Source organism: Zonotrichia albicollis, chromosome 15, assembly GCF_047830755.1.
Source record: "Zonotrichia albicollis isolate bZonAlb1 chromosome 15, bZonAlb1.hap1, whole genome shotgun sequence".
NCBI classification, from domain to species: Eukaryota; Metazoa; Chordata; class Aves; order Passeriformes; family Passerellidae; genus Zonotrichia; species Zonotrichia albicollis.
In genome coordinates, this window is record NC_133833.1 from 9,289,324 (window position 1) to 9,314,910 (window position 25,587).

General features: G+C 43.2%; 1 protein-coding gene across 1 annotated transcript; it reads right to left on the reverse strand.

The window, feature by feature from the left end:
- Positions 1–259: 259 nt before the first annotated feature.
- On the reverse strand, positions 260–24,706 carry PCBD2 (pterin-4 alpha-carbinolamine dehydratase 2). The gene is made up of 4 exons (XM_074552496.1): positions 24,464–24,706; positions 21,627–21,758; positions 3,653–3,733; positions 260–2,244 (listed from the first exon to the last, which is right to left on the reverse strand). The coding sequence occupies exons 1-4, from the start codon at positions 24,548–24,550 to the stop codon at positions 2,149–2,151; spliced, it is 396 nt and encodes a 131-aa protein (XP_074408597.1). The 5' UTR covers positions 24,551–24,706; the 3' UTR covers positions 260–2,148.
- Positions 24,707–25,587: the final 881 nt, after the last annotated feature.

Genomic DNA, 25,587 nt, shown 5'->3' on the forward strand with positions numbered 1-25,587 from the left:
GCTTCATCCTTCTCATTCCTGAGTATTTTCGCCTCTTTGCTGGTCAGGATTCTCAACACCCCCAGCACAGCTTTATGCCATAGCCAGACAGTGCAGCTCTCTGAGCTGAATTAGTTGAAGGGGATTTTTTTCCTCAGAGTATGTAAATAAATATCAATATTCTAAACCAAAGACCTCCCAGTAACTAAATACTATTTATCTTAAATTTGTCTTCAAACTAAACAGCTTTGTCACATATATACAATAATAAAGAAACAAATTACAAAGGAGGAATTTGATTTTATTGGTTTTACTCAAAGCCCACGCGTTATACATAAATTCTGAACATCAGAATTTACACACTTCTTTAGAGATGTTGTCAAAACTTTGGGTGAAGCTCATTTCAATTCCCCACCACCAACAGGAGACATCACAGCCTGATTGTTTGTTTTAGTTTTATTCACTCTTCACAGCAGTGACCATTTTCAAACCATATCAGGGAAATCCTGCACTTCACTGGGGAAAGGCACTTGTGAGAAAAGAACAGCTGAGCACGTTGTCTGAATTTAGGTCTTTTTAGGTATTAACTTGATATCCTAAGTAAGGTTACTGACAACAAATCCCAACCTCTTGCTTCCTGTGTGTGACCAATTAGCACGTGACGGTGTGTTTGCTGAGGATTTACAAAAAATATCTTATTTTATCAACTCAATCACTTGGGTGGCAAGCTCATGGCATTCTGCATCCCAAAATACCCGAGAGACCACACACCTCGCCCCAATATAGATTCTGGCAGGCATGCATCCCCCTTCTCGGTAGCCGGTGGCTGTGAGTGTCATCTGAGCAATGCTCTGGGGCATTTGGGAGGTGTCAATCTCCCGGCAGAGCCGCTGGCAGGGCATGACAGAGCACGCTGGGGACACCCAGCAGCAGCACTGCAGGGGGAGAGGCCCCTCCTGCAAGCTCTGAGCAGCCTGAAATCTCCCTGCCGGCGCTGCAAATCTGTCTAGGGGAGGATCACAGGATAAAAACAATTCAAACCACGGGAGGAACTATTTTAAACGTTGTCAGTCGGATCTGCAACAATGTGTGCAACGAGTAATTCTAGCTATGAAAAAAAAAGTGGGTGAGCATAGCTTCAGTGAAGCCCAGCTTAGCAAGAATGCTGCTAATGCCGCTTCCTTCAGCGCCGGCAGCCGGGGCCAGGGCTCCGGGCACTGGGCCAGGCCACCCCCAGCCTGATCCAGCAGGTACTGGAGTATTACACCACCAACAGTGGCTCAGTCCTGCAGGGAGCTGAGCACTGACCTGGCCAAGCCCTTCAGCACAGGCTTCATTCAATGGTGTAGCAGCTCACCAGGACATTTTGTGTTTGCGGTACCGGCACTGAGTTTTTCAGCAACTCCAAGATCCAGCCCTGCACCTGGGAGTGTCCAAGGCAGCCTGGATGAGGCTTGGAGCAAACTGGTCTAGTGGAAGGTGACCCTGCCCACAGCAGGGGGGTGAAATGAGATGAGCTTTAAGGCTCCTTCCAACCCAAACCAGTCTGTGGTTATGTGATTCTGTACTCTCAGATGGGGAAAGGCTCTCAAGCAGCAGCTCTGGATACAGCTGTTCCTGCCAGTCGGGCTGCAACTGCAAGGACACATCAGCAGCAGCGTGCACTGCTCTCCCCAGATCCCTGCACTTGTCACTGGTCACTGGCAGAGATGATGGTACCAAGCCAGAGGGGATTGACCTGGCCAGGCTGCTCTCACACTGTCTGAAGTGCAGAGATGTACAAAACCATAGGAGGGAAGTGGCCAGGCATGGGGGAAACTCATATGGCAGCTGGATCAGTCCCTGTGAGCTTGGGGAACACCAACACACATGGGTGGGCTCATGGTTTCATTCCAGCACAGTATAGTTTGTAAAAAAGGATTGTTCAAAACTTATTTATTGCTGGTTTATCCACTGCATCCTCCTGCAGAACCAGCAATGGGAAAGGACAAGCACAGGCAGCCAAAGGGGTCTCATGATTAAGGTACTGAAGGTCAGAAAAGCTCAGCCACTCCTTTTACAAAGTATCTTCCCTCTACAGGTTTTGGAAATCAGGATTACAAGGAAAAAGAGATATCATTTAAAAACAAAATATCAGTGGACACTGTATTAAAGCTATTTACATCCTGGTTAAACTGAGGCAGCAGCTTTGTCAATAAACTGAGCCAGCTTCACGTCTCTCTTGGTCAGCCCACCGCAGTCATGGGAAATCAGAGTTATCTGAACCTGTCACAAAGGAAAAGAAAGAGGTTACAAAGACATTTTGATCTCTGACATTTGACATTTTGATCTCTGAACAGCAGTTCATTGGGAACATTGAGTGTCTCTTAGTGAGCTGGTTTTACGTGGTGTTCCTGGCAAGCACCAAGCTGGACCCTCCCTGCTTGTGTAAACCAGAAGATGCTGTAGGTGAGGAGGCTTTACAGAGCCTGGAATCTCACCAGATGAGACCTTTTGCACAATAACACAGGCTTTGTATTCTTGAGTTTCATCCAAGAAGAGGTATCTGATTAAATCATTCACTCTTTAAGTTGAAATACCACGGATCAGTTTCATGAAGAACCCGGGAAAGTGACCAAGCTGCCAAGAGCTGGATCAGGGGCTCATATTTTGTTAAGAATCCACATCCCAAAGGTGAAAAAATTCTTAAGATTGCTGCAGATTAATTTTAAAAAATGTATAGGTGACATAGCTGCCTCACAGGTCTGTTTAGTCTGAGCCAGATGACAAGATGGGCATTATTTTGTCTTGCCTTTGACTGAGATTTTGGGAATACTTAAAAGAAAAAAGGAGACAAAATCTGAATATTCTAGAAATCCAAGAAAATCAGGTGGTCAGGGTGACATGAAGGGCTGATGAGGAAGAGTCTCTGCTGGGAGTTTCACCTACAAGGAGAGGTGGGATGTCCTGCTCTGAGGGTGGTGGTCTGAGCTACAGGCTGCTTGTCCACATGTCCTTTTTTTTGGTATATTTTTAGTGGGATTGCCATATATTCACTAAATGCTACAACAAACAATGTGATACAATGCAATGAGAAGGATTAGAAAATAAAATTGAAGGGTGAGCAATAATTTCTCCCTTCACACAGCACCTTTCATTCGAGGGTTGCAGTAATCCTTGTAACCCTTGTAAATATGAGACCACCACCAGTTAGGTAATATTATAAACAAATTTTATAAGCTGCTATGTTGAGACATAGGAGCCTACAATTTCTAAAAAATCAAATCTGAATTGAGACTGCCAGGCTCCCATTTAGGTACCAACAGTCTGCTAGCCTACACTGCTCAGTTCCTGACCTGCTGCACAGACAGGAATGAGAGCTGGTGAATAGTTTTAAAACAGTAATTTATTCAGGTTGGCTAAATAGGAGTTTAAAGGCTTCTGTTTTATTTTTAGATCTCAGCCAGAGAGGTGAAGCCACAGGCCCCAACCATACAGGCGCAAAGAGCTTCATTTTTGATTCCTCACCACTGCAAATCTCAGCATCTCTTTAAAATCTCAAATCTCTTTATAGAGACACTTCCCATTCCCTTACCTTGTAGACAAGCTACAAATAAAGGCAGAGAGAATGGGCCAGTGGTTTGGTGTCCTTAACTCCACTGCTGTGTGAGTAACTAGGGCTGGTGAACGTTACCTTGCTGTAGACATTAAACCATTCTGGGTGGTGATTCATCTTCTCTGCCTGGAGAGCAACACGTGTCATAAATCCAAAAGCCTAAGGAGAGAGAGAGAGCAAAGAGGAAAATACTGGATTGGCAGTGGATTGGCAAGATTCACTCCAAAATCCCAAAATCTCCTCAAGATGCCCCAGATGGCTGCACCTTGGGTTTGTGTGTGCTAAAGAAGCATTTGAACTTCTCATGCCACTGGTGCATTCTCAAAACAGCTGAAATGATCCCCTGCAGACCCTGGTAAATCACCCTGCTCAATGTGACTTAGCCCAGGACTCAAAGCCATTGCATGACACCAGTGATTTCACCTCTGCCATCAGCAGGGATTTTAAATATCCATCCCAAGTCCCCCATCCCCTCCTGCACCTTAGAAATGTGCCATTTCTAATTAAGCACCATGCCACTGTGTGACCAACACTGCTTCCAGAAACACATCCCTCCATTTAACCATTTTGCTATTTATTTTACTGCAGAGAAAAAGGCAACAGGTGGGCCTGCCCCTCTGCTGTATGAGACATATTTTCCCTTTAAATGAGTTAAAAGAGGTTTTCCAATCCTCTGTCCCTACACGCTCCCTCAGGACACAAGTTTTATCAGAGGCTCAAAAGGAAAATAATAGCAGCCCCTTGCCAAAATACTTAGGAGCAAATCAGTGCATTATAAAGAAAATTAGAAGGTCCATGCAAATCAAGACTGTAATTATGCAGTGGGGCCCAAAGGGCCTGGGAGCGTGAGCAGGACGCTCTCAGCAGCAGGCTTTGTTCATAGCAAGCTCCATCCATCGAGTTCAGGACCTGAATTAACATGCAAAGCTGGAGGAACATCCATGTTACAGTCTGGTTCAGATTATAATACAACAAGCTCCACAAAACCATACCTGATTTAGGTAGGTTTTTAGTGCTAATTTATGGAAGAGAATGTATATAGCCCACATTCCACCAAGTGATGACCATTTCAAACAAACATGTGGTCAATGAATAACATATAATGGTTGATAATAGTTTCAAGTCTTTTTCCCTCTCACAAATTGCAAAAACCTTTAAGGAAAAAAAAAAAAGAATTGGTGCCTGGATGAAGAATTACTTTGTTGGTCGCTTTGCCAGTCAAATGAATGCAAACGTTATAATCAGAGAAAATCATTCCAATGAGGTTTGTCATTTGGAAATCACCAAACTGTCAGCAATTAAAAAGCTTTTTTTCTTTGACCCAAGAGCTTTCCAAAATTCAGGAGAAACTAACTTCCCTTCAAGCTCTTGCTCGGTTTAGTTTTACTTTGAGTGAACAATTACTTTTAAAAGTTTGCCCATATTTCAGCAGCATGCTTTGAAGTAGAAAGCTGCACGTTGTGCATCAGATGTTAGCAATGATTTGGAAAACTTCTCCATTAATAGTGATTATTCAAATGTTTTTATAGTGTCCAGTCTTAATAAGAATGCTATTTCCAACACAGCAATCAATCCACAGATATATCCTCAAAACTTTAAAACAGTGATGTGTCTGCAACTGAATTTCCTGAATTCAGAATACAGAATTCCTAAATACAGAAACAAATGGCAAGGGAAAAAATAAAAATAAATTTATAAAATCCCCTATCAGGTTTATGTAAGCTCTCTTGGTGTCTGTTCATCCCAGGAACTCACCCGCCCATGTATAGACCCAGGTCACACTGCAAACAGTCACTGATGGTGAGACAATAATCACTGCTCCAATGAAAGCACACAGAGAGAATTACACAAACAAGTTACTCTAAAAAATTTATCTGCGCTATAGACCTTCCTCCACACTTCAGATGACAAATCCTCCTCATCAGCAGACCACCAAATCCCCTCAGTGAGTGCACCAACACAACATCCCACTGCCCCTGCCCCACAGAGAGTGGAGTCTCCAACTGGATAAAATGGACACTGGTCAGAAAACTGTTCATCCTACTGAAGACTGCTCAACTTGAGGCTGCCCAACTCATGAAAATGAATAAATTCCAGCACAGAGGACTCTCCCCAGGACCCATCCTGCTGCTTGTTGCTCCAGCTGCCCCCAGCTGTCCCAGCCAGGGCAATCCAGTGTCACAGTGAAGGATGAAGCCTGCTTGCCTTCGTGCATGCCCTGCTCTGCTCAGAAACGTTCTCCCTCATTGCACATCACCCACAGCAACTTACTCCTTGCATTTCAGTTTACTTTAATTACACACAAAGTGTAACTCTCACAAAAAAAGACTGAGCAATTTCACCAACACAATCTCCATTAAGGTCTTAAATACTTCCTTTACTAATTAAATGAATTGGAACACTATTGTTTATTAATCACCTTTATATTTGTAGAGCCTTAACCTTTCTTTGGGAAAATACAACTGGCTCTGGAAGGAAAAGATCTTTAGGTTTGATTAGATATGAAAACACTATTACACAAAATCAGTTTGGACATTTCTTCACGTCTTGAAACTTGATCGGTAATTTGGTCTAATTGGTGATCAAGGAAACTATCTTGTGATCAATTAAAGTAATTACCGCATTCCGGCAACACAACCAACCTTAATTTGAGCAGGAGTCTGCACTTCTTCAAATTTAATTAAAAATAATGAAAATTATTATGCAGTCTGCAGTGCAAGATCATTGTCAAGTCTGCACTGGTGGGCAGAGTTTATCAGACCATCACACATTTCTTGATGAAAGTGGGACAACCACTTCACTCATGACAGTGAGACTCAACACAGTCTTGACTTTCACTCTGTTAATAACAGGGAAGTGCAGTCCCTTGGCCCCAGATGAGAACTTTTGCTAGTTTTCCCCTCAAAAACAAAAAGACAGGAGAAAGAAAGGTTTTGTGCATTTTCTAGAATTCATAAAAAAGTATTAAAATAGACTTTGATGCAGTAAATATTATGAAGTATTCTGGTTTTTCAGTAATAGGCATATTAGACACATTTGTAACCTAACTCTTTTAGGACATTTTGGGCTAAAATAGTATCCAGACATTCAGGGAACTCCACATATAGACCACAACACCCAAGGGGTGGCAGAGTGCAGAGTCCCTACAACAAACCATGAAGAGCAATGTAAGTAAGAAGTGAAGCAATCCTGCACAGACAGGACACCTGGGTGTGCTGGTATGTCTCTTCACATCTTTTAAGATCATGAAAGAAGGAACTAAAAACTAATGGTGTTTCAGTCATAATATCACATTCAATATGTTTCTTAAATACCAGCAGTCCTAATATGTCTCCATGCGATAAAAATCGGGTCTACTCTTAGAAAGACAAGCTAACCTAAGTAAGTGAAAAAAACCCAAGGTAAACTATTAAAGAATTCAGCTGTCGCATGATGTTTTGTGACTGGTCAAGCTGCTCTTGAAACTGATATAATCCACTATCACGAAATAAGACTTAATGCTACTTTTGTTGCCTGAGAATGGGAGAACCAGGGCCAGACACTTTGCTGTCAGAACTGGGAGGAAAGATGAAATTCCGTGCGCTGCTCTGCCCCGCCCAGCGCTGCACAGCTCTGGGAGAACCCCGGGATCCCGGAGCTAATCTGCTATTATTCTTCCTTTCACACTTCTTAAGCAAGGAATCCATTCATCTTGATACTTTTTAAACAGGCTGCTTTTGTACAATGCTTGCCAACATTATCTTGATGAGTTATACATCAAAGGCTCCCAGGTCGCGGTGCTGTGCTCATACATCACCCACCACAAGTTCCCCGTGATGGATCACCCCGTGCATCTCCAGAAGAGAGCAGCTGACAGTACTTGACTCCAAGTGGAGATATTTCAGCAAAACAGCTGAAAGGCTCAACGACATAACCATGCACACTTTATTTTTTGTTTGTTTGTTTTAAAATGAAGTGTGCACTCAGGCTTCTTAAATCCCCTGGACGCGCAGCCAAGGAAAGCATGTGCTAATCACAAGTACATTAAGGTTTCTGCCTCCCATCTGTCATTATAACGCTGGAGGTAGCATTAACCCTGACCTTCTGCAGCACGAGGGCTACCTGTCTTCCCTTGCCCTGCCTCCCAGGCTGCATCTGTACCATTTATCAGTGGGAAATTAATGAATTACTCAGGTTACAGTGACACTGTCACACAGGAGATGACTACACCTCGCACATTTGCTCTCCACTCACCTGAGTAAAAAGTACCAGGGTACAGCATGTATTCTCCTTAGAGTTTGACACTTGTAACAATAAAATCAATCATTAAGGTTCACTCCCCAACTCCAGAAGCTTTCACATATCCAGCTGACATTACTACCTAACAGTGAGCTACAAGCCAGCAGATAAAAGGAAAAAGCTCTCTAAAGTCAAGATATTGTAGGTCAGGATCAGCTGCTAGTCATGAAGGCTCTCACGATATCTTCTCTTGTGCTCTCAGGAAAAAACTGGGCTTTGTTTTATCTTGAGTCTATTTACTCCATCACTAAATATTTTTATCGTATAAATATGCATAAATCATGTCACAAAGCTACACTCTTTATCTGAAAATGACAACATAGTTAAAACACAAAAAAAAGAGGAATCTAATTAGCTAAAACACAAAAAGAGGAATCTAATTAGTATTTAGGAAGCTGATGGCAGCACAGAAGGACAGGTACCCATTCCCAAAACCACAGGAATCCCAATATGGGGATTCTTCCCTGTTGGCATCATCAATCTGCTTGAACCATCCTCAGAGACACTGGATCCACGTGGCATTAGATATTTTCCTCCTCCTTTTTGTCTGTGTCTAGATTCACATACAACATAAATCAGGCGAACATCTTCTCACTGCTTCCCCCTTTTTAACATTAATCCATGAACACTGGGACCGTAATTAACAATGCAAATAATCATGCACCAAAATAGAGCTGAACTCAGGTTACTCATGTCCCCCATCTCTCTCTGAGGCCTCAAGGCATGGACAAGACACATCAGGTACTGTGCCTACAATTCCCTACTCTCTCCATCCTGGCATGGGCAGCCAACAGGGTGTAAAGGTGAACAACACCTGATGAACCACTGGTAGAAATTTGGTTTTCTCCTCTTTATTAGCTCAAGCAGCAAAATATTGTGAACAGAGGCAACCTTCCCATTCCACAGCATCACCTGTGACTGGGGAAAGCAGTGCTCTTAACTCTGAATGATAATAATGAGGGGAAAGGATGGAAGGATAATACTAAAGACACTCTGGCATGGACTGAGATGCCATTTCCATCTTCATAGCAATATCTGAAACTAAAATCTCCAAACCCTCACAACTCCAATTTCCAACTGAATTGCCAATGCTTTTCTGTGTTTATAGTGTTCTTTGAAAATCCAGAGCTGACCACTTGCATCCCCCATACTTATCTGCATACATCATTGGCACAAAAATGCAATGCTGCTTTACACTCTAAAAAAAGTTACCTGTTTACATTCCTATTGCAGCTGTAAACATCGCTGTGTTAGATGTGTAGCAGAGAATGTGCAAACCTTTACACCATGTTCTCCAAAGAATGCTGTTTCTGTCTCCCAACACTTGTTTACAATTATGTCAGTGAAGAAACCAGCTTGCCAGCTCTATATCAAACATTTTTGACAGCAAAAGCACAAACACTGATCTATTCTAAGTAGTTTGCCACTCCATGTAATCTTGGAAAAGGCATTCTTGCCTTTGATTCTAAAAATGTTTATACTTCATACATTATGCAAATAGTTTTTATATATTAAGAAATAATGCAAGCAAAGCTCAAGTTAAATTAAATTCTTCAACAATAACCTTGCCAAAGCACTGATTTTCCTATTAAAAAAATTATTCCAATTTGTTGATCTTACATTGGATGAAACATACTGTAACAATCTTCATAATTTATGTCCTGTTGGGACACTATGATTTAAAGTAACATAATACAGACCAGCATCACTGCTAATCTAAACCACCTGACCAGATAAACAACAGTTTCCCCTTCTCTCTTCACTGAGACTATTTCTGTTTATTGTCATATGATTTGCCAATTTGAGGACCATGAGCGATAACTGGAGGCAGGGAGTGGAGCTGGGAGGCACAGCCCTGCCTCCATGGGGACATTTCTCACCCAGGTACCTCTAAAATGTCCAGAGGCACAGGAGGTGACAGAAGGCTGTGCCTCTGTCATCAGATTTACCAATGTGATATCATTTATCAATTTTCAAATGATTTAGCAATTTGAGGACCATGCAGGATCACTGGAGGCAGGGAGGAGTGGAGCAGGGAGGCCCAGCCCTGCCTCCATGGGGACGTTCCTCACCCAGGTACCGCGACAATGTCCAGAGCCACAGGAGGTGACAGAAGACAACTCCAGGAATGCTGTCCCAGGAAAAGCCCACTCGTGGCAAAGGGAAATTTGCATTTACTCAGCACCCTCTGGACCCAGTGTAGCACTAGACACATCACAGTTCTGACAGTGCTTGAGGTGCAGCTCTGCAGAGGGATTGGAGCTCAGGGCTTCATCCTCCCAGCTCAGCACACTTTGACTTCAGTGACCAAAGCTCTGACACCACAGGATCAGAAGGACACAATGCTCTGGGCTGGAAGGCACTGTAAACACCATCTAATTCTAATCCCCTGCCATGGGGAGGAACATCTTCCACTATCCCAGGTTGCTCCAAGCCCCATCCACCCTGGTCTTGAACACTCCAGGGATGGGGCATTCACAGCTTTTCTGGGCAACCTGTGCCAGGGCCTCACCCCTCTCACAGGGAAGAATTTCTTTCTGTATCCAATACAGACTTGATGAAGTAGAAGAGAGAGAAGATAGAGATGTCTTAAAGCAGCATAAAATCTTTCTGGAAGTGATAAAAGTTTCAATGCCAATACAACCATATTACATGGTTACAACCATATTACAACCAATTACAACCATATTACAACACATTACATATTACTTTCATTTATTTACAGGTAAGTAAATAGGATAGTTGCCCATAAAACTTCTGCAAAATGAGTAGATACCCTAAATCCCAACCACGCCTGCAACTAAATCATGAGGTATTTGTGATGCATCATTTCAAATCGAAATACAGAATATAAATGCTTTAATTTTTCCTTTTCTTCCCCCAGGTCCTTCATAAAATTAATATTATTTTATTTTAAAATATTTTTTAATTTAAAAAAACAATTTTATTAAAAATTGTAGATCTCTAAATTACGTTTTCCAGGAAAAAAAGAGGGAAATAATCCCAGGTGTCAGGACTGACCTAGAGCATGGTGGAAATCTTTCCATGTCATAATCTCAATGCGGCTCTCCACCTTCTGAGCCATTTTTGTGTGCTTTGTGTTAAAAAATGGAATATAAAGGTTGTCCTTAGGAGGTTTGCACAAAAAAAAAAAAAAAAAAAAAAAAAAAAGGTATTCCATGAAACACGACTTTTTAAAATGAGATTTTTGCACCCTACCTAAAAACATGAAATAACACAGTGAAGTCCCCATTAACTGAGCACCTGCTAAAGTAATCAGGCACTTAAAATAATAAACTCTCTTGGCTGCACAACTGAAAGAACAATGATAATTTGACTTGCTAAAACTAATGTTTGGTCCAGCAAATCAAACCCTTGGCTGTACTGTAATAAAGCCATCACACAAACCACAATAAAAATAAAGTAGTAACAAGGTGTAGGGAGCCCCCAGTTCCAGCCTTCTGAATTCAGGCACCTGAGCCCTCTGCTGAGGCACAGCACAATGAATCATCCTTGACAGCACAGTGCCAGCCCATGACACGAAGGTATCGTAAACCAGAGCAGATCAGAATTAATTTAAGTGAATGTTCCCCTTCTAAAAGCTTCTCAAACCCTCTGACTTTTACAGAGTGCAGGTATGGTGTAGAAGAACAGAGAAGTTCATGATCCCATCATGCCACATTTTGGATGAAACAGATTTGACTGGAGCAGAAGAAAATATTCTGCAATTTTCCCCAATGTTTGTTTTTACTCATTTGAGAAGGAATGATTTCATTCTGTAGACATGAAAGGGAAGTTCACAAGCCATCCATGCTGTTGATAACACAGGGATGCTCAGACAAAATTCTCCTTGGTCTTTTGGCCAAGATTACACACACTATCAGTTTAATATCCAACATCTTCTCTGCTGAGCATCCAAGGGCAATCATATCCTGCCTCTGATAATCCTCTAAATATTTGCCATTTATGATCCTAAGAACACATCAAAGAGGGGTAAGAAAGGCTTTGCTTTATGATGGATTAAGGGAAGATGTTGGTCTCATGACCATTTCATCTTCCACCATCCCGTCAGCTTTTTTGGTTTAGTTTGTTTTTTTTTAAAGCAAGTTCAGCAATTCAAACACGCAACAGAGAAAACATGATGGAGATGTAAGGAATTTGGACAGGTCTTACAATAATTCTCTTGGCCAAGTCAGAAGCTAGAAAGATCTAGAGATTTGCAATAAAGCAAACTAAGGACCATTTACATCAGATCTAGTCAGGGAATCATTTCACTCAGCTGAACTGCTGAAGGTGTCCTACTGTACTGCAAGAACAAGTTTTAATGTTTGGACACCTTCTCTAACAGAGTTTAGGGGCAGTGAACTCAGGAGGAGACTTACCTGGGCCAGCACAGGCAGGCTGCTAATTCATATTGCACCATAAAATTCAAATGTTATTTTGCAAACAAGGCATTTCAAGTCTAGAAACAACAGATCATTTGGGGAAAAAGAGTGGGACAGACCAAGAATTTTCCCAAAGACAGGGTATCCCTCAAGCTCCCCACAGTCAGGTCCTTTGCTTGGTTTGCCATGCCCACTGTTCCCTCTGGGATCTGCAGGTTCATCTCCTGTCTCTGCCGTTCGGAAGAATGGCTGGAGCAGGTCACAGAGAAAAGGATAAAAACAGCTACATTAAGGTGTGTTATTAGAGCAAGGCTCACCTAACTGCCAACAGTTCAGGTACTCAACCTGCACTTAACATTATCCACTGTCTTCAGACCCCTTCTTATGCTCCAAGCACATGCCTGGAAGTGACAGAGTGTGTTCAATGAGCAATATTTTGCAAAGTTTTTGTTGGTTGTTTTTTTACCAATGTACAAGCAGCGTGGTTTCTCTGGGCAAACCACGCTGCTTGTACATTGGTCCATCTGGAAATGGAGGCACAGGCTCAGGAGGGGAGGCAAACAGTCATTCTGAGTCCTCTAGTGAACACCAAATTTCTTTTAGAAATTCGTATGAGCACACCACCAAGGGAAACCCTTTGTAAAGCTCTTGGGTTTTTTGTTAGATTGGGCATTACAATGTGCATAAACTCAGCATTCTGGGCTTGTACAGTTAACAGTATTTTTGCTCACTTTGAGCACCCACCCACTGTAAGGAGAGTAAATGTTCCCTCAACCAGGGACACCTTGGACATACACAGACCTACATTTAACTGTCTGATGTTATTCTCACTCCAGTCCAAGGAAAATCATGGTAGATCATGTAATCAGGACTTTTCCCACTGATCCTAGGAATAAATAACATTTTACTTCAAAGCATCCTTAGCAATAGATAAACCAAACAGTGCAGTGCTGACTCAGCACAGGGCTTCCCACTCATCACTGTGTTCCCACCAAATCCCTCCAAAACATCACACCCAGCTTCTTGTTTGTCCAAAACGACTTTTCATCTCAGCCAAACAAAACTAAAGGAATAAAGGGTAAGTGGAAGAGCAAGAAAGGAAACTCTCCCCCAAAAAGCCATGTGAAGTGGGTTTGCAGCTTTATAAGAGAGAGCTGGAAAACAACCCTCCACATGCCTCGCCCTGATAAACGACGGCCCTGCCAGTGGCTTTCCAGAGCAGATGTAACGTTTTAGCCAAACGTGATTGTTTGTGAAAGAAATAATTCTGATCAAAACCCGAAATTGCAGCCAGCAGAAGAGCTGCACTTCGTCACGCTAATCCGGCCTGACGGGGAGCGGCGAGCGGAGATTCCTACTGCGAGAGGAGCAGATGCGAAAGGTCAGCGCCGGCCCCGCACTTCAAACCCCTTAACGTGTAAAACAGTGTGCATTAAAGCCCGAACCGCCCCACGGCGGGATTAACGGATGTCCGCTAAGTGGGTTTGATGTGCTTTTGGTGAGTAATGGTTCGTTCTGAAATAGGGGCGTTGCAGCTTTGTTTCAGTTCACTCCACCAGCCGGAGTCCAGTTTTAATTGCAGCTGCAGAGGATAATATCCCAAAGCGTGTTGCTGCTTTGTGGGAGTATGGGAAAGGGAGAGCTGCTGGTGCTAAAGGCAATTTACAGTTGGAAACTGTAGGCAGGCGTTGCTCCAAAAGCAAGGGGATGCAAAAGGTTGAACAACCAGGACTGCGTTTAACCAGCATCGTTCCAGTCCCTCCATAAAAATAAATGTTATTGCATAAAGGAGTTTCAAGAAACCAGTTTTCCTTAACTGAAAAGATAAAAACATTCATCTGAGTAACCATCTTCTTCAAAAGAGGCAGTCATACTTGCATTTCCCCAAATGAAGCTATTCAACTGAATTCAAACCCATTGTCTTTTCCATTCATTTTCCAAAGGTGCTTTATCATGGGAAGTGCCCAAAATGTAGCTAAAATTAGATTGACTTGCTCCCATTTATCTCTTTAAGCACTGTCCATATGGCTGATAGGACATTATTTATTCTGTTTAATTGAAACAATCAATCTGTGCAGCTGAAAAAAAAAAGATAAATTCTTCTTTTGCTAGAAATCTACAAGACAGCTTGTGAGATCCAAAGGGCATTTTGACAAATCATTTCTTTTGCATCTCTAGATCAATGCGTGCAACAAGTATAAAACAAATGCTGTAATAATTTTTACTTGAGTGATAATAAATCCATCTGTTACGAAAAGCATTTGTATTGGAGTCAACTGGAGAGCAGCCCAAAGGTCAACTGGGCAGATTTTAAGCAGTGGAGTGCATAAAAGGAGATACAACAGGTCTGCTGAGGGGAGAAACTCAGCAATTAGAAACACCACACCCCACTAATTATAAACAATAAAATAATGGTTTATTCTAGGGAGAAATATGATTTGCTCGTCAAGAAAATGAGTATGCCAAATTACAGTTAAGTCACAAAAACAAACAAAATAAAAAAACTGATGCAAACTCTACCACAACCAGGCTGGGACATTTTGCATGAATAAGGAGATGAAGGACATATGACCATGTGTGAGTCTTCAATTTAAAAATAATTATATTTATTTAAATATTATTAATACTGTGACATTTAAAATAACCCTGGTAGCCTGACACCACTGGGAGTGTCACAATGAAATTACAATGGTGATGTGTGTATGTAACAGCACTTGTCACAGGCAGCTGGGACACAAGGGTGGTGGCATCTGCACACACAGAGCCTGGCAAAGAGGAGATGGGATATTCAACATCACAAAGAGGAACCATCACCTAAAGGGGCTACAGGAGAGACAAGGAGGGACTTCTTACAGGGCATGGAATGACAGAACAAGGGGGAATGGCTTCAAACTGACAGAGGGCAGGGTTAGATGGGATATTGGAATGAAATTCCTCCTTGTGAGTGGGGAGACCCTGGCACAGGCTGCCCAGAGAAGCTCTGGCTGTTCCATCCCTGGAAGTGTCTAAGGTCAGGTTGGACAGGGCTTGGAACACCCTGGGATAGGGGAAGGTGTCCCCATGGCAGGGGTTCAGAATGAGATGAGCTTTGAGATCCCTTCCAACCCAAACCATTCTAGGATGCTATGGGTTTGTACATGGCAGACCATGATGGCTGTGAGAATGAAATAATTCCCTTATTTCCCAACTCCCATCTCCAAGGATTTCATTTCTTCTTAGACACAATCAGATCCCACATTTCCACCACTACAGACCTCCAAGCTTTGCATAACTCCTCACCACTGACTGCCAATGAGCTGGAAGCATCACTGGACACTGGACATGCTGACCAGAGCTCCAGTGCCATCTCCTCCTTCTCCAAGGCCAAGGAAGGAGAATCATAAGCTTCCAAACAAGGAACCTCTCATCTCATTTCCCCCAGACCCTGCGGTACCTTGGTCCCAAAGGCAGGGGCAGGTGGATCATGTCCAGGTCCCACAGCTGCACCCTGACCTGCTGACTCAGAGGTGAGACTCTTATTTACTCCCTCAATCCCAAGAATAAACTCAAGGAAGGTGTGACCATCCAGGAATCATATATTTTTACTGTGCTCTGCTCTGAGACACTTGACGCAGTTCATTGACTGTGTTTCGGCCTGCAGGTTAACCTCTGCCAGTCCCAGAAACTTCACTATCAGTTTCTAATAAAAGAAAATGTCAACAGGCAAATACATCCAAAATTCATTATTTTCAGATACAAAGGTATTTCCAACTCTGTAAACCCGCTCATAAATAATTCTGATTTATTGTAAATCGGTTATTGTATTCATAAATGCTGGGAAGTTAGTGAACAACATAACTACCAACATAACTACCAAAGTTATGAAATACTTTCATAACTTTGCAGGTGCACAAATCACAGCATATGCGAGAGGACTCAAAGGATAATGGAAAATGAAGCAGTTTCAGAAAGCCTATATGAAAACCAGCACCTACCTGGCTGGATAAAAAAATAATTTATTTTTAGTCGACAGGCAATCAAACGCAAAACTCTAGCAGAAAGAGCTGGCAGAGCACTACTACATTAAAAATAGCAATTCCCCCCAAAAATGTATGAAAATAGGTCCAACTTTCGATTAGCAGAAGTGACAGTTGGGCTGAGGCTGCTCAGGCTTTGAGGTTAAACACAACTGACACAGGCTGCACCTGAATCCAATCACTCCCTGGGCTCTGAGAAGATTCACACGCGAGGACTAAATTTGTCACAAATGGGTTGGTTTCCGATCCTCCCGTAGCCAACTCTCTTTATTCTGACCCCCGTTTAACAAATCAACTTAATGGGCACTGGGAGTGCCATAAAACTTAACAATGGAGTGATTTTAACTTTTAAAATATAGTTATGAAGCAAAATGTTGGAGAGCTCCTTCAATACTGGAAATCAAATTAAAACTAGACATTTTTTAACAGTCTTGACAGATATAATCCTAGTTACCATGTAAATTTATGGTAAGCTGCTGTGATATTAGCCACAGGTGCTACTTTTAATATATGGCCTGCATCTGGCTGGGAATAAAATATCTCAAGAGGACTGAAAATGACCTCACTATCAGACAATGGAGAAGAAAAAAAACCACAAGACCGCTGTGGCATATAAAAAGCTGGAGATGTGGTCCACAACTGAATATTTACCATAAAATTCATTTTAACTCTGCAGACTGTAAGTTAAAGGATATAATGTTTTCAATACATACAAGGCGTGGACGTATTTTAGACAAACAGCCAAAAGATTAAGCACATAAAGTGGAAACGAAATACACTGGCTATATGCATAAAACCAAATTTTCCAACCTTTGATGAATGTCAAAAACAAAGCAATGTGCCAGGAGTAGAAAAAGGATGGACCCAGATTGTATTGAAGGCACTGGCACCAAGTACTGCTATTGAAAGAAATCAGGAATATGCATTGCATATCCTACCAAATTCATTTGGATGTGTAACTGGGATCATACAAGGATCATCAATTTAAAGGGACAAATCCGAGCACGTCTCCCTACAGCCAAAAGAAAAAAAATTGGCATCACCAGCAGGGAGAAAAAAAGGCATGCACCATAACATGCTCTGTCTGACTTTTTTCTCCCAGACTCCAAACAAGAGAGACAGCAAATCTGGAAAGGAAATGCAAAGTGAGAAAAACAACTTATTTAATACTCCTAGATTTTTTGCACATCTTTAAATATGTTCTCAAAAGCCAAGACACAAATTGCACTGAGACACATGTGCCTCTACTCTTAGTGCACAGCATTTCCGTACCGTCCCCTCCACTCAGACTCATCCTCCACCTCCTCCCTCTTGCCCCAAAAGACAAAAAATGTACCTGAAATAGCTTTAAAACTCTTAGAGCATTTGATTTCCTGTCATTTTAGAAAATGACGTTAGAGGTCTTATGGAGACTTCCTACACTTTTTTTTTTTTCAAAAACAAACTTAATTAAAAACTTACCCTATAAAAGAAAGCAGCTGTAAATTCTGAACCTGACCATCAGCAAACTTGCCCACCTTTGTAATTTCCTAACTGCATTTGCTGCCTTGGTGTGATTACCTACGGAAACGCAATCACACAGGCAGTTGCCCCTTAAACCCTCTGGTCAAATCCAACCAAGTTTGACAAGAGACATGGAAGTCTCAGAGCTAAGATGTTCCTGCAAATTCTGGGAAAGTGAGCAGCTGGATACAGGACCCAAGCTGAGCACTTGGCATCCTGCACTCACAGCCTTTCACAGCTGCACGCCCAGCCCAGGACTGGGTTGAGATGAATCTGGCAGAAATTCACATCTTTAAACCAGGCCTGTCCCTTCCTCCAGATCCCTGCTCCCAAGGTGAACTGACCTGAAATGCTGGGAGAAGTTACCAGCATGATCTGGAGGCATAAATTAACTTTCTTTCCCAATCCCCAATCTTATTCAAGCAGACTGGAAGAAAACCGTTTTGTTCCAGTAGCACAAAGATGCGAATGGATGACAACATCACTTCGTGATGCTACACCATGGCCTGCAGGCCACTCTTCTCTGCCCTGCAGCCTGGGAGAGAGGCCCCAGAGAAGCTCCCTGATGTGAGGTTTGTAGAGGCTCACGAGCACTCAGATGCATAGCAGGAATTAGGATTTGCCATGGAATGGTCCCAGCCCACCTCCTCTCCAAAACCTCACTCACAACCAGAAGTTTCGGCCAAGCACATGCTCCCTTGGAAAAGGGACTCAGCCCAGGGGCTTTGACAAAGTGCACCCCATTGAGGGTCCTGGAGGTAAAAGAGCCCGGTGTTAACTCATCCCTGCCCACCTGCCACTCCACAGTGGCAACAGCCCAGGGCAATTGAAAGGCACATGGAGGAACAGAGGCATTGGTGCCATCAGCACAGCTCTTCTGGACACAGCACTCTCCTCTACAGCTGAATTGCATTTTCCCCCCACCACTGGTGTATTTTATTCTATACATTATACAGACCACCAACCCCCCAGGAGCCTGCCTCACATTCTGGGAGCACACACCAGTGACATCCAGTCCCCCAGGACTGGTGCTTGGTGGGCACCCACAGCAGCAAAACCAACCAAGCGCTCTCAGCAGAAACCCCAGGCTGGCTTCCAGCTTATTTCAGAGAATTGTACCAACAAAGTCCATTTTTGTGAAAATGTATCCTCAGAATAACAAACACCACCAGTGCTTTCAAATTCTGGGTTACAAACTAATTCCCTGAGCCAGAAGTGTCATTAGCTTGTCAGCCTTACAAAGGCAGCTCACTGCTGATAGCTTTTAACTGAGCTGATCTCAGCCTGAAAGCTTCAGGAATCCAAATAATTCCTGTTTCACAGAAGTTTCATTTCATTCTCATGCTGAAAATAATATACATAAACCAAGCTCATGTCTACACATTTGCACAACTTTATAATAAAAGTTGTGTTTATATTCTTAACATCTGTTGACATACATAGACTTTGTAAACCTGGCATAGATTTTGAAGCCACAGAATTTTCCATGCATCATGAACACTATCTGCAAGAAGCAATAAAACAAAAAAAAAAGCAACGAATACATTAATCATACCAATATCATCTGCAAAACATAAATTTGAAATACCTTTCATGTCAGCTCAACTAGTTTTTTTTTTTGTGTGTGTGTATTTTTGGGGGTGATTTTTTTTCCACACCTGATTTTATGCCATCTGTGAAAGGAAAGCAAGAAGATCAATGAGGAAATGACATTTCTCAGTCCTCTGATTTTTACTAAACTTTAAATCCTGTAAATAGAATATTTATTGCATTAAATGAAAGCAGTTGTACCTACAAGTTCAATTTTTTCATTGCAGGACTAAATTCTCCCAAGTACAAGGCAGGTATAGCTCCACTTTTTTCATTTGTTTCCCAGGTTGTGGTAAACATAGTGTTTACTAATAATCATTATAAATATATGTGCATAATTTAATAAAATTAGGCATACATGCATAATTTCAATTTCTTTTCAGCTTTAACTTATCGAAAGGCAAATACCTGCTCTCTAATACCAGCTAAGGATCTGATGCCCTTGGGATCTGCATGTTGAGCCTGCTCCTACGAGAACAGGAATGATTTCTGCCCCCTGCAACAGTAAAAGGATCCTGCAGTAAATCTATAAAAATCAACAGCGGAAATTCTGCCCTCAGATATTCACATCTATGCTTGATCCAAGCAGAGCTGCCCAGAGCACCCACCTGCACAGCTTTTTCTCCCAAATGGGGGCAGAAATTTCGTTTTGAAGCCAACTCCAACCTTTGCTCTCATTTTGCCTTACATCCATAAAAGCAGTTAAGAATTAAAGACCCTGTTCTAATATCTCCCAAAAAGTTAAAGTGGCCTTTTTAAAATACTCCTCCCATGACTACAGGTACTAGAAGTATTGACATATAGTTCATCAACAAGCTAATTTACATTGACATATAGTTTACCAACAAGCTAATTTAAATATACTCAACTTCCTATACTGGCATGGGCTCCATCCATCTTCAAATCAGGAAGACATATGGATATCTACCTAAGCTGGTAGGTAAGATAAGTCTACACTGTCAAAATAAAAAAAAAACTTTGTAAATTTTTGTCAAAGCAATGTGTTTTCCAGCTATCTGCTGGTGCAGGACACTGATCTGTCTCCTCACCTGCCTGTTGGCAGACAGGGACTGTCTAAATCCATCTGACCAAACCGAGTTACTCATTTACAGTGGGCAAAAACACTTTTTAAATATTTTTGAGGGCAACTTCACTTCTAGTTGTGCTGAACCAACAAAGACTTTGACCACAACCAGGCAGAGATGCCATTCATGAATATTCAAAGGCAGAAAATCTCAAGGACCCCTCTTCCAAGGGTCATTTCTATCCTGCCACATTCCTGGTTGCTCCAGCTGCCTGCACATCTCACCAAGGCTTCCTGTGAGCTCCCTCTCATGGGCTTCTCCCCTTCACTGCCCTTGGAATGAAATTATTTGGTTCTGTTTGCTCTGTATTAACATTCAGGTTAAAAAGTACTCGTGGCACTGGCACAGTCCTGCTAATGAGCTGCATTTTTCTGCAGTTGTTTTCTCTTTTGCTTTCTCCCAGCTCACTTCATCCACCTTCTCTCTAATGCATGTTATGGGAGTGTGATTTTTTCTAAGCAATGTCATTTTTCCTCAGAAAGGAATTTTCAGTGAAATGTAGCTGAGCAGGGATCTCAAGACAAATTCATTATTTCTAAGGCCAGTTTCTAACTAATGTCTGAGACAAGTTCTTGTGAGTGTGAGATGTGGCTCAGGATCCTGTTTCCAAACAAAACCCAGTGAGGTAAATAAAAACCAGTACTGTGCACTCTGTGTGCCAAAGACACTGCAAGATCAGCTATTACAACTCAATCAAGGATATACTGGAACTTTGTCTTCCTGTTTAGAAGGTGAAATGTTCCTGTTTTCCCCACCTTGCTTGCCAAAAGCTTCTGTTTTTTCTTATATTTACCTATGTTTCTCACATATTTCCCTGACAAAAATGATCCCCACTGCCCAACAGTTATGTATTTCCAGCATTTATTTATGAGTGCTAGTAATGAAAAAAAAAAAGAGAGGATCAAATACTGCTTTGTCTGATTCCACAATCCCAACCTTGACCCCAACCTGAATATTAGAATCCAGAAACTGTAATATTAGAACAAATCTGCTTATCAACTACAACATGGAATTAATTTACTCCACCTAATGAGATCAGAATCTGAGAGCAAATCATCAGGGCAAATCCAAGAGGATTTGGCCCCACCAGGATACTCCCAAACTTCTGAATATAAATATTTTCCCATCAGGACCATATGGAAATTAAAGCAATTACATTTCCTTTATATTAAAAGTGGCATATAACAATCATTACCTGATTAAAATTTTTGAAATTGAACTCCTTGTAGATGGCATCTCTTTCTCCCAGCTCAGACCAGCCTGAAGCTTTGAGATCCAGTAAAACTTGATTCCTTTCCTCTGTCGTCAACCAGTGAGACTGGGAGGACTATTGAGGGAAAAAATAAAGGCATGGCACAAGTGAGGCTGAGGCGCTCCTTTGTACAACAATAAGAAAACCACACGATGAAATTGTGGTTTTGTATGGTGTAAAGGTGAGGATATGGAAAATTCACTGTGCAGTTGCTTACCATTTATAATTTCACAGAACAGTTTAACCTAATCTAGCCCAACCCTGCCATTTCTGTTTAGGCAGGTAAGTTTGGCCAAGTGCTTTTTGTACAAAACTAGTGAAAAGCAACAGACTCCCAGGAATGAAGATGGACACCAGCATACCTGTACCCTTGGTCATCTGAATTATCCAGATGCCGTAACATCACATTTAATTTCCAAATGTTCCATTCTGTCTGGTAAGTAAAGGATTATTTATATTATTTGCTAAATGTACAATTATAAGGGTAAAATATTATAAGGATAAAATAAAATCAGGAAATACCTATTTCAAAAGAGAAAAGAAAAACAGGAGATTGCACTCCTGTACTGTATTTTGTGTTTTACTATTTTAAGAAAGTGGGAATGGACTTTTAAGACAGCACATGCTATGGAGTTCTACAAGGAACAAAGAGCTTTGTAACTAAATCAAAAGTCAATACAGACACAATTACAAAAAAGTTTTATTGGTAAAAGCACTAAATTCTGCAAAGCAGCAGTGTTTATGTATGGCTTACTTGACGTGACACGAGTCCTCCTGATGCCATTGGGAGCACAAACATGACAGATTAAATATCTGAATATCTGCTTAAATATCTGAATCAGGGGCTGAAGCACACACAAGACCAGAGCCAGACACAGAGGAACGTTCTCTGGGGCCTTAGGGAGAGGTTTGATTCCTTTTCTAAAAGCAGGACTGAGGGCATGAGCCATTCCTCAGACCACATATTCTGAGAGATGGTTTTCGAGTTCTCATGACAAATGCAATGCTTTCGTGGGAAGAACCTTTGTCCCCAGTACAGCTACATTCAGACTGGTTTATTCTTTATTTCAGAGCCGGCTCAGCTCTGTGAGATCCCCCAGAAAGGCAGTTTTGCTGCAGAGGTTCTGCTCAGCACTCAGGAGGTTCACCCCTGCCAGCCGAGCCCCGGTGCCACCAGATGGGGCTGTGAGTCCGAGCAGAGCAGGAATTAACGCAATTAATGCGACCTGAGCACGGCCCTGACATCCACGAGGGCCAAGGAGCAACGTTTTCACCAATAACATAGAATAAGAAGCCCCAAATGGAGTAAATCAATCTAACAGCAACACTGCTGCTGTTTGTGTTTAGGAGGATACAGAGATGTAACAATAAATGGGTTTTACAGGCCCTAAACTGAATTAATTTAGGCTCTTTGCACTTCAAACACAATGTTACGCTTGCCAGAACACAAATTTCAGATTTTTCATTGCTATAACTGCATCACAGGCATAAATTTCTTACTTTTTTTTTTTAAATATTTTTCAAGCATATACAAAAATCACCAAAGCTAAAAGCTTTCTTGAAACGCACTGTTTTATCTGGCACGAAATGAAATTTGACTGCAAATGCACAAAAAATCATGAGGGGGGTGGGTTTTTGAGACAGCAAAGTCCAGGACTGCTGGACTTTGCTGTCTCAAACACAAAGTCCAGAGATGCCCTGTGCCAGATCTGGGGACACTCGTGCTCTCCTGACACATGGCCTGACACCTCACCTGACACATGGCCACTGACAAGACAATGGTGTGACCTGAAATTCGACCACATAGTTTTTGATAGGAATATGGAGACTGTATTTTATGCAGGCCCTAGTGAGCACTGAGCACGTTTCACATTGTGGAGGCCACGTCCTGAGTCAGCCCTTGACACATCCGGATGTTCAGAAATGGAGCAGAAAGCAGCAAGGACAAAGATAAAACTCCAATGGCTTTCCCACACTCACAGCCCCCAGCAGCTCGTCAGGGGCATGGCCAGAGCCCAGGGAGGAAGGAACGGGCACCGGGTGCCAATGGTGACCGAGCACCCCAGGTGATGGCACCCGACCCACGCTCATGGCCCAGAGGCTGTTGGGTGCTGGGGTTGCCCGAGTGATGGATGATGTTTGTTTGGAGGAAGCCCAGGAAAACCAGTCATTAAGTATAAAAAATATATATATATAATTAACTCTCATGCCTGAGGGGCAAGGGTTGAACCCTGCACGTGCTGTTCACTATTAGCTTTGTGTAAAATAAAATAATCAGCCAAGAGGTGGGATGGCAGGGGGACACGGGGAGAATCATAGAATGATTTGGGTTGGAAGGGACCTTACAGCCCATCTTGTTCCACTGCTGCCATGGGCAGGGGCACCTTCCATTATCCCAGGCTGCTCCCTGCCCACCCAGCCTGGCACTTCCAGGGATGCGGCAGCCACAGCTCCTCGGGGCAGCCACTGTCAGGGCCCCACCAGTCCCACGGGGAAGAATTTCTTCCCGATATCCCAACTAACCTTCTATCAGGGTGAAGCCATTCCCCCTTACCCTTTCCCTCCACGCCCTTGCCCCAAATCCCCTCCAGTTCTCCCCATGCCCCTTGGCGCACTAAACGGTGCCAGCCAGGTCTCTCCCGGAGGCTTCTCCCGGCTGAGCGATCCCAGTTCCCGCAGTTCCGAGGGCACAGGGCCGGGGCTGGCCGAGCCCGCGGCCTGTCCGTGTGCCTCCCCCCCGCCCCTCGCCCCCGGCCCGGCGCGGTGCCCCCGAGCCTCACCATGGCCGCGGGGCTCCCGGCGCCGCCCGCCGCCCGCCGCGCTCCCAGCAGCGCCCGCCGCAGCAGCAGGGCCCCGCCGCCCGGCATGGCCCCGCCGGCCCGCCCCGCGGGAGGAGCCGGCGAGACGGAAAGACGGAGGAGAGGGAGCTGCCTGCGCCGCAGCAGCCGCCCGGGGCCGCGGGTGGTACCGGCAAAGCGGCCGCCGGTCAGGAGCGGGGAGGCTCGGGCACCGCAGTGCTCCTTGCAATTCCCTGGAAGGAGCTGGAGTGGGGATCGCTTCTGCCGTGCCTGCAGGGAGAGCACCAGAACCGGCCTAAAGCTGGGATTGGAGCATTCAAATCAGGCATTAAAGAAAACTTCCTCACTGTCGGGTTGCCCAGGGAGGCGGTGGAGTCTCCAGTCCCGGAGGGGTTTCAGAGGCGCCGGGATGCGGCGCTGGGTGATGTGGTTTAGGGGTTACGGTGGCGGTGCCGGTGGAGGGTTGGTCTGGACGGTCTAAAAGGTCTCTTTTAACCCTGATGGTTCCATGATTTGTGATACGTACCCGGGAGGAGAAGGGCCGAGCAGAGCTGCCGGCCACGGCATTCTGTCGCACAGAGAGCGGGCAGGGGTCATTTCCACCCCAGGGACCGCACTGAAACAGCCCCGCTCTGTTTGTAAACACATCCCTGTTTCGTTAGCGGTGCAGACACCGGGGACAATCCAACCCCGGGCCTCTCAAACGAACCAGATGGCAGAGGCAAGAATGCTCCAATTAATAATCTTTATTAATAACATTCATCCCAGCTTTATCTTCAGTAAGACTGAAGTCCTACCATTGCAGTTTCCTTTTTGGACACAGATATACATGACCTCTGGTTTCCAGAGGAAAACATAGAGCCAACAAAGAAATTCATGAAGAATTACATTGCAGGGATCTGAGCTATCTGTCAAACAATAAGTCTTAAGACTGTCTTTGTTTTATGTTAGTTGAATTTGCTCTCTAAACCACACCATCAGGATACTCTGGCAAGCCTCCACTATGATATATTTTATGCAATCACATAATCCACACAACATACCAGTCCATACCTTATCCAAAGCCCTCCATACTAATCATAACTAAAATAACCCATAAATTCTTT

Coding starts and splice junctions, on each gene's coding strand:
- PCBD2 (XM_074552496.1), bottom strand. CDS start 24,550: ATGCCGGGCGGCGGGGCCCTGCTGCTGCGGCGGGCGCTGCTGGGAGCG. Junction 3,734..21,626: donor ATTTCAAAAATTTTAATCAG/GTAATGATTGTT, acceptor CTCTCTCCTTAG/GCTTTTGGATTTATGACACG. Junction 2,245..3,652: donor GGTTTAATGTCTACAGCAAG/GTAACGTTCACC, acceptor CCTTTGTGACAG/GTTCAGATAACTCTGATTTC.